Source organism: Salvelinus fontinalis, chromosome 10, assembly GCF_029448725.1.
Source record: "Salvelinus fontinalis isolate EN_2023a chromosome 10, ASM2944872v1, whole genome shotgun sequence".
Taxonomy (NCBI): Eukaryota; Metazoa; Chordata; class Actinopteri; order Salmoniformes; family Salmonidae; genus Salvelinus; species Salvelinus fontinalis.
In genome coordinates, this window is record NC_074674.1 from 22,630,381 (window position 1) to 22,647,328 (window position 16,948).

General features: G+C 40.4%; 1 protein-coding gene across 5 annotated transcripts in view; it reads right to left on the reverse strand.

Moving 5' to 3' along the window:
• LOC129863834 (microtubule-associated serine/threonine-protein kinase 3-like) overlaps positions 1 to 16,948 on the reverse strand; it is a 176,616-nt gene that overhangs the window by 66,552 nt on the left and 93,116 nt on the right. For 4 of the 5 annotated variants that reach the window (XM_055936138.1, XM_055936137.1, XM_055936141.1 and 1 more), the window contains one exon: positions 15,377 to 15,408. In XM_055936138.1, coding sequence (XP_055792113.1) covers positions 15,377 to 15,408 — 32 coding nt within the window. Of the gene's footprint in view, positions 1 to 2,305; positions 2,387 to 3,858; positions 4,242 to 15,376; positions 15,409 to 16,948 lie in introns of those variants that run through there. The other variant, XM_055936140.1, reaches the window with a different exon arrangement.

A 16,948-nucleotide genomic window follows, 5' to 3' on the forward strand; every position in this document is an offset into this window, starting at 1 on the left:
CCTAATTCATTAATCCTGATTAAAGTTCACCATGTTCTCTGGAATCACTGTGAAACATTATTGTCCTGATGGCTGATATTACACATGGGGGAATTCTGACTGACATCAGATACTTCACTTCAAAGGCTTTATTCTGAAGCTGGATTAGCTCATGTATACCCAGCCTGCCCTTGCTGGTTAGCCTAGCCAGTAATTATATCCTATTCTCATTGACTGGTTAGCATTAGCAAGCTACTTTATCAACTGTGATTTGGCTTTTGTTTCTTAACGGGTAGACATGACCTGACTACCAAATCTGTTGAAAACTTGTTGTAGCAAGTAAAAAATAATTCTAACAGGGCAATATTATAGAATAAATGTACAAAGTCAAACTGGGAAAAAACTAGCTAGCAGTAGCAGCTAACGCTAAGATAGCTCTGACAAGCATGCTGATGTCTGAGGGGTTCACTAGTCAGTGTGTAGACCTTCCCATTGGTTACTCACAGTGTGACACTAACAGTAACCAGGAGACAACACAAGGCATAATTCAAATACACATTACAGTTCAGGTCATCAACTACGGAGTGAAATTTCATTTAAACAAATATGCCAACATTTTACAAAATGCAGATAGGAAGAAAGAGTAGCATCAAAGATGTGATGTTGTTTTTGGAGATTAGCCACTTTCCTACAAAATTCTCAATTAAGATATTTTCTAGTTTCAACTATGAACAGTATGCTACTACTGTACAGCATAAATGTTGCAATCTTTGTGGAAGTGAATAACTTGAATGTTAAGCTACTGCTCTTCTCAATGGAACTGTAAGAGTGCAGCTAGCAGCACAATATATGGTCAGAGGTGACACGAGGGGGCATTCTGCTACTTATTGATAGACAATTCTGTCTTTCATACTGTTTGTATATTCACAGTTGAAAATGTGTCTGGCGTCAACACATGCGTCGCCAATGGATATATAAAAAAGTATAGCATACTATAAGGAATATTAATGTCCGTAAAATATTAATGACGACATGAGTCCGCTCCAATCATCACAAAACAGTAACCGCGACAGCATTTATACTACAAAGGTTGTTATCAATAAAACATGAGCATGAAACTAATGCACACATGTGAATAAATATATAAATATTAATAATTTCCGGAATTTAGAATGGATACTGCCTCTACCGTGTTCTCTTGAACTTAACTAATTCAAGTCATCTGTAGCCAATCAATCACACAAGAAAAACAGCACGTTTTCCAGAAAGGATGAATTCCATTTCTTTTTGTTCTGTCCTTCTCGTTACAACCAAAGAACCTGGTGTAGGAGGGGAGAAAATTAGGGGTCATGTAAACATTTACGAGCCAAAATGGCTAATACAACAAAAGTAGGGTTCGGGCTCAATGACCCAGTTGAATATGCGAAACCAGATGAACCTACTCCAGGAACAAAAGGCTGATTCACGGTGGCTCGCCATGCGACACATCAAGAGACAGTGAAGAGGACCGTGTGACCTGCTATCTCCGACATCATTAGTGTGCTACGCAGAGAGGAGAGGATTTAGGGAGAGAGAGAAGTGAAGGAAACACTCGGGGAGACAGCCATACCACCCCGCCCCCTCCTCTGTCACTCCTCCAGATGATACAGACTCCATTTGAAGTCTTGACATGCATCAACCACAGTAGCAAGACGCAAAGGCCCATTTGACCAGATACAGTATGTTCCATTAAATCTATTTTGCTATTGGCCAACTTGGGCGGTAGCGCACCTAAATTTGGGGAAAGGGTGGGGGAGTGTTGATCTAAGGTTTCAGTTGGCTCTAAGGTTGAAAGAAATTAACTTACTTGGATGGTTGGAAGGTCAAGGTCATATGGTTGACAGCTAAAACAAGAGGTATAGAGCAAACAGTAATGGAAAAAAGGTATGCAACATTGTGACCTAAAATCACTGTATGACCCCTTTCTTTCAAGTGCATTTTCTAATAAATCAATCAAGCATGGGGATTCTGACCATTCCCCACTTTGAAGAATTGCAAAACGCCACAAGTCCTTCTTTGCACTTGAAAGAGAAGCCTCAAAACCAGACTATAGAAAAGGAGTATGGGGAAGGAGGTGACACTAAGAACATTATATAAGCACTCTATCCTCTTCCATCAAAGCTGCACCAAAGGAAACCGATTTCAGTTAGAAAAAAAACACCTTTCTGTTATGACAAACTAATGATCGCATGGAATATCGACTCAACCTTTCACAGTCCAGCATGGATTTTCCTCAACCCACAAATACAAAATTAACATGATGGTCAAAGAAGCTCGTGACGCTTACCTCCAAAAATGAAATGCGTGCAACGGGCTGAGAGGGCTGCAAGGACTTGTGGGTGTCGGGCTCAAGCTTCGGGGAGTGAGGCTGGAAGTTAAAAGTAAGTTTTGTAAATAGTGATTCCTTTAGCACGCTACGTTTGCACAGGACGGACAATGGCTACTTTCACTTAGAAGCCCTGTGAAGTGATTTGGGCTGATGTATGCAGTCACATACCCTGTTCTGCTAGATAGCTGACATACATTAACCACAGAGCAGCAGCAGCAGCACAGCTTTGAAATGAAACTAAATTGTGTTTTGGAAATAGGTTACCAAGGCACTTGTCTGTTCACGCAACACAGGTTTAGCATCTTTGAGGATTAGAGACTTTGTTTGGTCCTTGAGGCTTGCTAAGCTTAAGCGATTATCATAAAAAGCATCCATACTATGCACACACACACAAACACACACACACAGGAGGTGGAGAGTGAAACCTGGAACAGGCGCACAGTGCAACCAAATCCTACTTGAAATCTGAAGGATTACCCAAGGCTATGAGAAAGCAGAAGAAACCTCTCTATAGTAACTTCACTGGCAAGGAAAGAAAGCTCACTTCTTAAAGATGTTTACTTTAGATGTGAAGGATGTCTTTCAGCCCTCCAAACCACTGCCTGTTAACTTTGTGTAATTCAAGTAGAAAAAAAAGTCTGACTTTTTCCTGCTATCATGGCACATAGTAAACACAATCAAAATGTATTAGCAAATTACAGCACAGTGCATCTCAACAGTATCAGTAGTCCACGATTAAACACTAGTATTGTTCCATAGAGCTACAGAATTGACCTTCCTGTCAGTAACGACACTGAACTGGATCTAAATTAGATGCGCAGGCTACGTATATGCCGACTTAGCAAGACCTAAACTTGCGCTAGCAAAAGTCTCGGAGGACGCAAACAAACATGTGCCTTGGTGACCCGAGAGAACCCAATCGACTGCCTTCGCAAGTCATTACACAAAGAACTAATCTGTGTGATGTGCAACAGGAACACAACAGGGCCATAACGGAGTGTTTGTTGTTTGGGTCTCTGGCCCAGCAGATTACTGTCACTGGTAGCAGGCGGGATCTGTTATCCAACATAAAAACAAGGCCTTGGGTATAAGGCCACTCCACTGCCCATCAACTTATTGATCATGCGTCACAAAAGCCTGCCATTTAATCATCACTGTATTGTGTGTACATGTGTGTGGGTGTGTCTGTGTGTGTCAGTGGGTTTCATCACAACCAAACAGAGGTTGTGTGGCAGTCCTCTGCTTGACACACACAGCAACACACACACTGTCCCCGTCACTATCACTACAGAGGATTGTACGTGACACATCCTACCGTGTACACTGCTAGAGTGCTGCTGCTGTATGTGGCAATGCTGCATAATGCTAAACGCTCCACAATGCTACTAGCTAGAGAGAAAAGAAAACCAGGAGGTGCAGCAGCAACAGCAAAGACCAATGAAGCCGTCTGCTGCAGTGTGGAGCAGTGGTGCGGTCACCACCACAAGAAGAAGATAGGGAAAAATACTCACTCCAACGTCAGTCCCGGAATCCTCAGCCTCTCCCGCTGGGCTTTCATGGCTGAACTGTGCTCGCGTGCTCTATGGTGCACATGCTATATTCACACCGCTCAGCCTCAGCCACATAGCCACCCCCCCTTATCCTCTACCCTACACTGAGCCGACAAAGAGCCAGAGCCAGCCACCACCATAGAGGAATGGGGCTAGCCTAACTCTCTCCTCCGACAAAAAGAGGGGGGGAGGGGAAAGAAAAGGGGCAACGACAACACCGCAGCTTGTTTCAGGTCCTTCCACCACATTCCACCTTGAGGCTGTCAGAGGAGATCGCCAACCTGAGGTGGGAGAGAGGAAAGGAGGGTACGGAGACAGGACAATACCCCCTTTCCCCCTCCCCTCACACACACACACTCCCCCCTCCACTTGGCAAACATACACACTCGGGCTCGCTCATTCGCGTCCCCTCCTCCACTGACTGGTGATTCACTACAGCAACAGCAGAACTCAGAATATATTCATCCTATATGCTGTCTATCCCTCTTCTCATCCTCTATGCGGTCTATCCTTTCCATCACGTCATCATGACTGGTCCTGACACCACAGGGTGCCCTCTCAGCACACAATGTCACTGCAGGGCTGCATTCATTTCCATATCTCCTCCATTCAAAACCACCACATTCAATGCACTCAGAGTGATGTCATACTAGAAAATGTGCACCCTACGTAAGTCATTTCAAACTGTTTATTTCCAATAGATATTCAGAATAAAGCAATGGATGAGAAGCAGTCATTTTCGGGGAGTCCAAGTGCATACCTCAGATAGGTAATAAGCGGGAAGATCTCCCTACCTCCCTCCACCCCTCTAGTGCTTTAGTACACCCCTGGGGCAAGTGCTTATTCACCGATAACACACATCCTGACGTGTATCATATGCTACTGTTGTACAATATGTATTGTGAAATAAACATGATGTACTGTATGTAACATATACTGATTCAATAACTACATTATTGATAGTCTGTCATGATGATGATATACTGGAGGATCATTCAGAAAACCCCCAGGGAGAGAATATCAGTCACATCAAAACACACTTCATATTGTGATTATTGGCTACAAGCTGTGCTTGAAAGACGGAAAGAAAGCGCCGGCCAACAGTACAGTCCACTGTTTCCAGTACTAACAGCCTACCAAACAGCCTATCACAGAGTGCACAGTGCACCAGACAGAAAATGCACTAATGCCGCCCTTCAGCAAACCTATCAATGGTTTATTACCGGGAGCCAGGTTCTAGGAACTAAGCACTACTGCAGATGACAGAGAGCATTGCATCAGCTTCAGCTCAACCGGTAGCACAGGCAGGCGGGCAGGTAGTAGTTCAACTGGGGTGTGATAAGAGGAACCAGTTATGTACCTCTACTTCGGCAGAACACGGGCAATGCAGGCCTCATACACTATATGACCAAAAGTAAGTGGACACCTGCAAGTCGAACATCTCATTCCAAAATCATGGACATAAATATGGAGTTGGTCTCCCCTTTTCTGCTATAACAGCCTCCACTCTTCTGGTAAGGCTTTCCCCTAGATGTTGGAGCATTGCTGCGGGACTTGCTTCCATTCAGCCACAAGAGCATTAGTGGGGGTGTTAGCGGGGGTTGAGGTCAGGGCTCTGTGCAGGCCTGTCAAGTTCATCCCCACCAATCTCGACAACCATTTCTGTATGGACCTCGTTTTGTGCTCAGGGCATTGTCATGCTGAAACAGGAAAGAGCCTTCCCCAAACTGTTGCCACAAAGTTGGAAGCACAGAATCATCTAGAATGTCAATGCTGTAGCGTTAAGATTTCCCTTCACTGAAACTAAGGGGCCCAGCCCGAGCCATGAAAAACAGCCCCAGACCTTTAATCCTCCTCTGCCAAACTTTAGTTAGCACTACGCATTCGGGCAGGTAGCGTTCTCCTGGCATCCGCCAAACCCATTTTCGTTTGTCGGACTGCCAGATGGTGAAGCGTGATTCATCAGAGAACGCGTTTCCAATGCTCCAGAGTCCAATCGTGGCAAGCTTTTCATCACTTCAGCCAATGCTTGGCATTGTGCATGGTCAGTGTGCGGCTGCTCGGCCACGGAAACCCATTTCACGAAACTCCCGACGAACAGTTCTTGTGCTGGCGTTACTTCCAGAGGCAGTTTGGAACTCAGTCGTGAGTGTTGCAACCGAAGACAGATGACGCTTGGCGGTCCACTTCTGTGAGCTTGTGTGGTCTACCACTTCGCGGCTGAGCCATTATTGCTCTCAGACGTTTCCACTTCACAATAACAGCACTTACAGTTGACCGGGGCAGTTGACCGGGGCAGCTCTAGCAAGGCAGAAATTTGACGAACTGACTTGTTTGAAAGGTGGCATCCTATGACGGTGCCACGGTGAAAGTATGAGCTCTTCACTAAGGCCATTTTACTAACATTGTTTGTCTATGGAGATTGCATGGCTGTGTGCATTCAAGTGCATTCAAGTGTTTTTCATTATTTTTACTATTTTCTACATAGTATAATAATAGTGAAGACATCAAAACTATGAAATAACACATATGGAGTCATGTAGTAACCAAAAAAAGTGTTAACCTGTTTGGGCTGCAGGGGCAGTATTGAGTAGCCGGATAAAAGGTGCCCATTTCAAAGGGCCTCGTACTCAATTCTTGCTCGTACAATATGCATATTATTATTACTATCGGATAGAAAACACTCTAGTTTCTAAAATCGTTTGAATTATATCTGTGAGTAAAACAGAACTCATTTTGCAGCAAACTTCCTGACAGGAAGTCGAAAATCTGAAATCGATGCTCTGTTCTAGGGCCTGCCTATAAATGTCCTTGATATATATCAGTATACATGCACTTCATACGTCTTCCACTAGATGTCGACAGGCAGCGAGAGAAGAAATGGAGTGTATAACTTGATCTGGGGTCGAACAAAAGCTCTTTGTATGACATGTCACCAGTTTCCTGTTTTCTGGAGAGCGCGTGAAGGGACCTGGTTTTGCCTTCTGTACAGCTGTCGTTACAGACGACTAATATCTCCGGCTTTGATTTTATTTGATACATGTGACAATATCATCGTAAAGTATGTTTTTTTCAATATAGTTTTATTCGATTATTGAACATTTTTCGGGACGTTAGGCGTGTTGCGTTGTGTGCCTTTGTTCAGGAAGGAGAGCTTTGCGCCACTTTGCTAGCTTTCCGTGCTAATTGACTGGAGAAGAGGACATTCTAAATCCAAACAACGATTGTTCCCGACAAAGGACCCCTTGTACAACATTCTGATGAAAGATCGTCAAAGTAGGACCCATTTTATGATGCTATTTCATATATCTGTCGAACATGTGAAATAGTCGTTTGCGCCCAGATTTTGGGTACTCTCTCGCTATACCTAAGCTGGATGTCGTAATGAAGTTATTTTTAGAATTCTAACACAGCGATTGCATTAAGAACTAGTGTATCTATCATTTCCTATACAACATGTATTTTTTTGTAACGTTTATGTATAGTTATTTGGTCAGAATAGTTGGAGTGTCATAAAAATATCCGCACATTCTGGGAAAAAGATGCTACGTTAGCACAATGTGTAACCATTGATTTCAGCTCTAAATATGCACATTGTCGAACAAAACATAAGTGTATGTATAACCTGATGTTATAGGACTGTCATCTGATGAAGCTTATCAAGGTTAGTCAAAAATTATATATCTTTTGCTGGTTTATTCGCTATCGCTAACGTGCCTATTGCTATCGCTAACGTGCCTTGATGAATGAATGCGGTAGTGTGGTAGGCTATTGTAGTAAGCTAATATAATGCTATATTGTGTTTTCGCTGTAAAACCCTTTTTTTTTAAAAATCGGAAATATTGGCTGGATTCACAAGATGTTTGTCTTTAATTTGCTATACACCATCGATTTTTCAGAAATGTTTTATGATGAGTATTGCAGCCCAAAGAAGTTAAACAAATCAAAATATGTTTTATATTTGAGATTCTTCAAAATTAGCCACCATTGGCCTTGATGACAGTTTGAACACTCTTAGCATTCTCTATAGCAGCTTCACCTGGAATGCTTTTCCAACAGCCTTGAAGGAATTCCCACATATGCTACTCCCTTGTTGGCTGCTTTTCCTTCACTCTGCGGTCCAACTCATTCCAAACCATCTCAATTTGGTCATCTGATGCAGCACTCCACCACTCTCCTTCTTGGTCAAATAGCCCTTACACACCCTGGAGGTGTGTTTTGGATCATTGTCCTGTTGAAAAACAAATGACATCCCATCTGGTTTGCGCTTAGTGGGACTGACGTATCGCTAAAGAATGCTGTGGTAGCCATGCTGGTTAAGTGTGTCTTGAATTCAAAATAAAATCACTGACAGTGTCACCACCAAAGCACCCCCACACCTCCTCCGCCATGCTTCACGGTGAGAATCACACATGCGTTCACTTACTCTGCATCTCAAAAATCTCTCATCAGACCAATGGACAGATTTCCACCATTGTCATGACCATTGCTCGTGTTTCTTGGCCCAAGCAAGCCTCTTCTTCTTATTGGTGTCATTTAGTAGTGGTTTCTTTGCCACAATGCGCCCATGAAGGCCTGAATCACAGTCTCCTCTGAACAGTTGATGTTGAGATGTGTCTGTTCTTTAACTCTGAAGCATTTATTTGGGCTGCAATCTGAGGTGCAGTTAACTCTAATGAACTTATTCTCTGCAGCAGAGGTAGCTCTGGGTCTTCCTTTCCTATGACGGTCCTCATGAGAGCCAGTTTCATCATAGCGCTTGAGCGTTTTTGCGACTGTACTTGAACAAACTTTCAAAGTTGTTGAACTTTTCCAGATTGACTGACCTTCATGTCTTAACCTCCCTGGGATATGTGGGATGCTAGCGTCCCAACTGGCCAACAGCCCATGAAAATGCAGAGCGCCAAATTCAAATAAATTACTATAAAAATTCAACTTTGATGAAATTACACATTCAATATACCAAATTAAAGCTACACTTGTTGTGAATCCAGCCAACGTGTCAGATTTCAAAAATGCCTTACGGCAAAAGCAAACGATGCTATTATCTGAGCACAGCACCCAAGCAAACAAACACAGACCATCCTATTTCAACCCTCCAGGCGCGAAAAAAAACGCAGAAATAAAGATATAATTCTTGCCTTACCTTTGATGAGCTTCTTCTGTTGGCACTCCGATATGTCCCATAAACATAACAAATGGTCCTTTTGTTCGATTAATTCCGTTGATATATGTCCATTTATTTGGCGCGTTTGATCCAGAAAAACACCGGTTCCAACTTGCGCAACATGACTACAAAATATCTCAAAAGTTACCTGTAAGCTTTGTCCAAACATTTCACCCTACTTTTGTAATACAACTTTAGGTATTTTTTAACGTAAATAATCGATAAAATTGAAGACGGGATGATCTGTGTTCAATACCGGAGGAAAACAACATGTAGCGAGCCTCTAACAAAGAGTAAACTTCCCTCGAGCCTCATTCTGAACAGTGTTACTTCTTCATTGCTCAAAGGAAAAACCTCAACCAATTTCTAAAGACTGTTGAAATCCAGTGGAAGCGATAGGAACTGCAAGAAGGTCCCTTAGAAATCTGGATTTCCAATAAACACAGTGAAAAGAGAGTGACCTCAAAAAATAAATTCGGAATGGTTTGTCCTCGGGGTTTCGCCTGCCAAATAAGTGATGTTATAGTCACAGACATGATTCAAACAGTTTTAGAAACTTCAGTGTTTTCTATCCAAATTTACTAATACTATGCATATCTTAGTTTCTGGGCATGAGTAGCAGGCAGTTTAATTTGGGCATGCTTTTCATCCAAAATTCTGAGAAGTTAAAGTAATGGACTGTCGTTTCCCTGTGCTTATTTGAGCTATTATTGCCATTATATGGACTTGGTCTTGTACCAAATAGGGCTGTCTTCTGTATACCACCCCTACCTTGTCACAACACAACTGATTGGTTGATATGCATTTCCACAAAAACGAAATTCCACAAATTAACAAGGCACACCTGTTAATTGAAGCTGGAACAGAGAATGCCAAGAGTGTGCAAAGCTGTCATCAAGGCAAAGGGTGGCTACTTTGAAGAAACTCAAATATAAAATATATTTGGGTTTGTTTTAAACTTTTTTGGTTACTACATGATTCCATATGTGTTATTTCACAGTTGTACAACGTTTGAAAATAGTAAAAATAAAGAAAAACCCTGGAATGAGTAGGTGTGTCCAAACTGTTGACTAGTACTGTATATAGTGTACCACCACCAGCAGCTCTGTGCTCTAATCATTCATAAGGAGGCATTGTGACTCCACAAGGGCAGCCGGCAACACTCACTCAACAGAACAATCTGGTTCATTCAGAGTTTAGATCATGCTTCTTTTGAAAGTAATCGACAGTGTGGATGACAGTCGATTAATGTGGAAAAGTAAAGGGTTCACAATGAAAGGGGGGGGGGGGGGTAAAAATGACATAATACATTAACTTGTCTTAAAACATGAGTAAAAGGAAATGAAAGCAATATTCCATCCTGGAATTTAGATCATAGGAAGAATATCTGGCTCTATTACAGTAACAACCAAATCTCTTCCCTGCTCAAGGATACCTCTTTACAATGAAATTTGTGCTATTAGTGTACGTCTCACCCACTGTAAAGTGTATATATATAAGCACCCTTGGACATATCCAAGCACATTGTTAAGAAACCTTGTTTTTTGAGAAACCCTGAATACCCAATCTGACTAAGATTTTTTTCTTTATTCAAACTCTAATGAACATTATTAGTCTTTGCTATTGTCAAAACGTCATCTGACTGTCCTGCTGAGTTGATTAACTATTTGTTGGGTGTTCATTCTCAGCTGTGTTCTGGCCCCCACAGATACACCGTCAACACAACCGACAACTGGAGACAGACATTAATCATACATATGGTGGATTTGTCATATCGGACATGTCATACATCACCAACACGCTGCCCAACGAGACTTATTGAAATTTTATTTGACAATGCTGGAGATATGCATCAATAAGGCATTATTCCAATTATAATCTCTCATGTGCAACCAACTCAGAAAGAGTACAGTGAAAATGATCTCACCCCTCAGATTTGAGTTGCTGTACCCTACTTTCTCTCCATTGTACCTTTTACAAATAAGTGCAGCTGGCCTGTATTTGCGGTACAGAACAAACACAGGAAATGGCTGCCTATGAACACAAAGAATGGGAGAGGAGGCTAGAAGGGGCTTTAGTTGACCCAAGCGATTGTGAAGTAGCCAGTTGTCAAATGACACTGTTGAAGTGTTTTCCCAAAACTCTAGACCCAGAAGCAAACCAGGGCCAATGGCCATAAAACTATACAGCTCACTACTCTCTGTGGGCTTAACCTCAACTTGAAATCCAAGCACATCACAAATAAAAGGTGAGACATTAATGTCCCTGTTAGGATTCAACCCTAGAAATCTAAACCATCACAGCAAGTAAGCGTTGTGAGCTTGGCTAGCGCTCCAATTGCACAGCATATGCATTAGGATCATTGAGATGTGCCGAGTGGTTCCAACACTTACGTGTGATCTATTTCTAGTTATTTCATTGTACCACGCACAAGCCTGTAAGTCATTAAGGTCGCCCTATAAATAGAAGACAATAAATACTAAACGTAGATGACTGGAAATCAAACCTCTGATCTATTTTGAGTGTACACACAACAAATTGTCTTGAACTGCCCTTGTTCCCTTTTCACTGTAAAAGCTGTAGATTTAATCCTAGCTTTGTTTGGGAATGTCAACAAGAACATCTTGTTCAGTACCTACATTTTATTACCCAACAAATGTTATCTGTTCCATAAATTAGGTCAACGCTGACATATTCTTCAAAACAACATTCAGGAAAAAGACCCCAATGATGTCACGATGCCATCACCATTGATGCCAGAGAGTTTATGACATATTTGTCATAAACCTCAACTTTTTCTACAATTTCTCTTCTTAAAAATCTGATTTTGAGCCTAACCCTAACCACACTGCCAACCTTATGCCTAACCCTAACCTTAAACGATGACAAAAAAAAGCAAATTTTTACAAAAAAGAATTGTGGCTGTGCATCTAGTGGGAAACTCCAAAGACACCACCACGTTCGCCCATCTATTAGTGTAGGGGTTCCTAAACTTTTCTGTCCCGCAAACCTGTTTACTGTAGATATCTTATTAAATGTGCAACCCCCCCGTAAAAAAAAGTTATTTAATCAACGGCCAATGTTTACTTTTGACAATGTTCTTCTACCCCCTGTCTGATTCAGTGCCTGGTCTTGTCCACTCGGTTCCAATGAGACTTTTGGGCATTGTAGAGGGAAACAGAAAACAAATATGTGTTCCTGAAAGCCTTAACTTCGAGTGATGGGGTCATAATATTTTGTAACTTAAACCGTTCAAAAAGATAGAGCCACATTTGTAGGAAGAAAACACACGGCTCTGTTTTTTACATCCTCATCTAGTGGCTACTGGAGGTTACTGACATAACCCGGTTCTATGAACCAAGCACAATTTTTATTTGTATTTTTTTTCATAGTTTCTCTCGCAACCCCATTTTCAAATCAGGCAACCCCATATGGGGTCACGACCCCTAGTTTGGGAAATGCTGTATTAGTGGGTGATCTCTTTGTGGCTCCCTTCTGCTGCACTGGCAGCTACATTTACATTTAAGTCATTTAGCAGACGCTCTTATCCAGAGCGACTTACAAATTGGAAAGTTCATACATATTCATCCTGGTCCCCCCGTGGGGAATGAACCCACAACCCTGGCGTTGCAAGCGCCATGCTCTACCAACTGAGCCACACGGAGCAGCATGGAGCAGCATGGTGTCAAATCCTTCCCCCTTAATAAAGCATGCCACACAGACCCCTCAGAATAGACATGAAATACACAGGAGGTTGATGTCCAAAGCTGAAGAGGACCAAACATGTCGAACCATGACACTCTCACATGAAACAAATAGCTGGGTGATTCCTTTTGTGTTTTCAAATCACACTTTATATTGAGGATTTTCCTGCATTCATAAACAGATAAGGGAAAGGGGGATACCTAGTCAGTTGTACAACTGAATGCCTTCAAATGCTGAAATGTGTCTTCCGCATTTAACCCAACCCCTCTGAATCAGCTGCCTTAAAAAGGTACTGGGTACTGTTGGTGCAAATACAGTTGACGCCATTCACCTATAATCCTAGTGCTCCTGCTGTTACTTTGCACCTAGCCTGCAGACAGACGTGGTAACTGACTTAATCCAATCTGGATCCCTTTCAGGGCCAGTTTCCAGGTACAAGTTGCCCTCAGGCACAGATCTAGGATGAGCTTATACTGCGTAACTCCTTACCTTAACATTTGAGGGAGGAAACACAAAACTGATCTGAAGGTCAGCCTCTAAGGGGCAGGTTCATCCTACTCCATATACCAGGTGGTAAACAGCAGTGTTTTAGGCTGGCAACCTGCCACTCAAGCATAAGGTCACAGTCTTTTCAGTAGTATCTATAAACCTATATTGTCTATAAATCCTATAGCATCTGTAAACCTATAGTGTCTATAAATCCTATAGCATAGTATCTATAAACCTATAGTGTCTAAAAATCCTATAGTATCTATAAACCTATAGTGTCGATAAATCCTATAGTATCTATAAACCTATAGTGTCTATAAATCCTATAGTATCTATAAACCTATAGTGTCGATAAATCCTATAGTATCTATAAATCCTATAGTATCTATAAACCTATAGTGTCTATAAATCCTATAGCATAGTATCTATAAACCTATAGTGTCTATAAATCCTATAGCATCTATAAACCTATAGCGTCTATAAATCCTTTAGCATAGTATCTATAAACCTAGTGTCTATAAATCCTATAGCATCTATAAACCTAGTGTCTATGAATCCTATAGCATCTATAAACCTATAGTGTCTATAAATCCTATAGCATAGCATCTATAAACCTATAGTGTCTATAAATCCTATAGCATAGCATCTATAAACCTATAGTGTCTATAAATCCTATAGCATCTATAAACCTATAGTGTCTATAAATCCTATAGCATAGTATCTATAAACCTATAGTGTCTATAAATCCTATAGCATCTATAAACCTATAGTGTCTATAAATCCTATAGCATCTATAAACCTAGTGTCTATGAATCCTATAGCATCTATAAACCTATAGTGTCTATAAATCCTATAGCATAGCATCTATAAACCTATAGTGTCTATAAATCCTATAGCATAGTATCTATAAACCTATAGTGTCTATAAATCCTATAGCATCTATAAACCTAGTGTCTATAAATCCTATAGCATAGCATCTATAAACCTATAGTGTCTATAAATCCTATAGCATAGTATCTATAAACCTATAGTGTCTATAAATCCTATAGCATAGTATCTATAAACCTAGTGTCTATAAATCCTATAGCATAGTATCTATAAACCTATAGTGTCTATAAATCCTATAGCACAGTATCTATAAACCTATAGTGTCTATAAATCCTATAGCATAGTATCTATAAACATATAGTGTCTATAAATCCTATAGCATAGTATCTATAAACCTATAGTGTCTATAAATCCTATAGCATAGTATCTATAAACCTATAGTGTCTATAAATCCTATAGCATAGTATCTATAAACCTATAGTGTCTATAAATCCTATAGCATAGTATCTATTAACCTATAGTGTCTATAAATCCTATAGCATAGTATCTATAAACCTATAGTGTCTATAAATCCTATAGCATAGTATCTATAAACCTATAGTGTCTATAAATCCTATAGCATAGTATCTATAAACCTATAGTGTCTATAAATCCTATAGCATAGTATCTATTAACCTAGTGGAGATAACGTCAGTCTTTTCTTCACATTCTGTACATGATTTTCTTCACGTTTCCTCAGATGATTTCTTCAACAATTAAGTTGCCTGGCAGTCAGTGATAAGCATGTGTCTTATTTTATTTGTATCAATTCACTAGGGGCAATGGAGGGCAGTATAGATATTAGACACTAGTACTGATACCAATTTTGCACTGGTTTGTTAGGTAACAAACATTGACCCTTAAAATGTACATTTTCTTCTCAAGTGCCTAATGACGTTAGCTTAGGCAGCTATTTAAATTCAAAACAAAATGCTTCTAATTGAGACTATTTTCAAATGAATTTACAGCTTCTTGTCTGATATCTTTTAATTTCTTGAGTATCAGCAAATAGGAGCATGAGAACGAAAAATGGAACTATGGACTCAAAAGATGGCGACATGCACTCCTTGATCCGTCAGCCATTGTTGAAAGTACATAACTCCTTTGTTTAGCTCTATGTACTATAACACAACTACAGTAAGTAGCCTGCAAGAGCTACACAAACACATCATGCAATATGCATCTGTGGAGGCACAAAATGCCAATTGTTTACACATGTGGTTGTTAAATATAAGAAACAGATTTACTCACAAACTTCCTCTTCTTGGAAGACTCAGCTCCTTCTAAAAATAAAATAAGAAAAAGATCATTAGGACAAAATAAATAAAATGTTTACAGTGACACAGAATCGTTGTTAAACAGCATGACATAAAACCTGAAGAAAACATGTTTAAAAAGTTAAATGGATGTTAAAAATCAGGTCATATATTGATATTCATCAGACATTGCTGACTGTCTGACTAGCCTGTCCCGGGATAATGGATGACCTTTGTTTGAATTAGCTAACATAGCTGCTGTATACTTGCCACTTAAAAGGATGTGCATTATTTTACATTGTCAATTAAATAACAAATAAATAAGAGATGACTTGCACACTCACTTGCATGCTTGCACGCACACACACCCCCCTGTCTGAGTGTCCATTCATCCACTCCCAAAACATGACTTCACTTTCTTGGCTGACCCAGTTTGAGTCCCTCAAGACAAAAAAGCACTGAGTCACACAGTTAATAATGAAACAATTCAAAGAGCACGCAATTCACACTCTCAAAGGCCATATGTAAATCACAGAATAATTGTGCCTCAAAAGACAAGGCTCTAGACTAACTTTTTCCACTGGTGCGACCAACTTCCTGAGTTGATTGCAGCAGCGCATGATTTGGTCGCACCAACTCTTCACAGCTGCGCGGTGACAGTGACCTGACCTGTGTCCGATAATGTATCTGCATTCCATACAGAACCAGGCTAATAATGAATAGCAATCTTTTAAATTAGCATGCCCTTGACATTCAGGTAAATTTGCCAGTGGCACACTGAAAGCTACTTGCCCAAATAAAAATAAAACTATCCAGGGAAAGCAGATGATGTGCACACAATTTAAATGTTATCTTTATAATAGTGATGGGGAAAAACCTTGATACAGTTACATGTCAAGATATTATTTCTGACAATATATCATATCGTATAGTTGACATTATCGCAATACTATTTTTGTGCTTGTTTGCTGTACCCGCATCAAAACTTATAGCTTATTCTCCATCTTTTTAAATAGAGAATTTGTTTTCAGCACTTTTTTCACTCCATGAATGTTCAAAACTCGTTTTCTCATGGCTCTCTTGTTCCTCTGAAGCAGACATGGTGAGCAATATGTTTGGAACATCGAATTGCAATAAAATCACAGTATCAAATCGCAATACATATAGAACCTTGAGAATCACAATACATATCGTATCGGCACTTCAAGTATTGTGATAGTATCGTGAGGTACCTGGAAATGTCCAGCCCTAGTTTATATTAGGTTATATTTAAAAATATAACCTTTGCACAATCTCAAAAAGGGTGTTATTTTTTGAGATTTTGAACAGTCACTACAGTTGTAGGGTCCTATTAAATAAATTTTATCTTTTGGTAAATTCAGTTTTCCAGGTTTTTTTTTATCTCAGTTTCGGAGTTTTGTACAATGTAGGCTACATGTGATGACAGAGTTTGCTAAACAAATGCCCCGCAACACAAATCATCATGAAATCATTCTACCAGGTCGGCCTACTTTAGAGTCAACATTTAATTGCAAAGGTTTTTGGGGAAAGCCTTCAGAAGCAATCG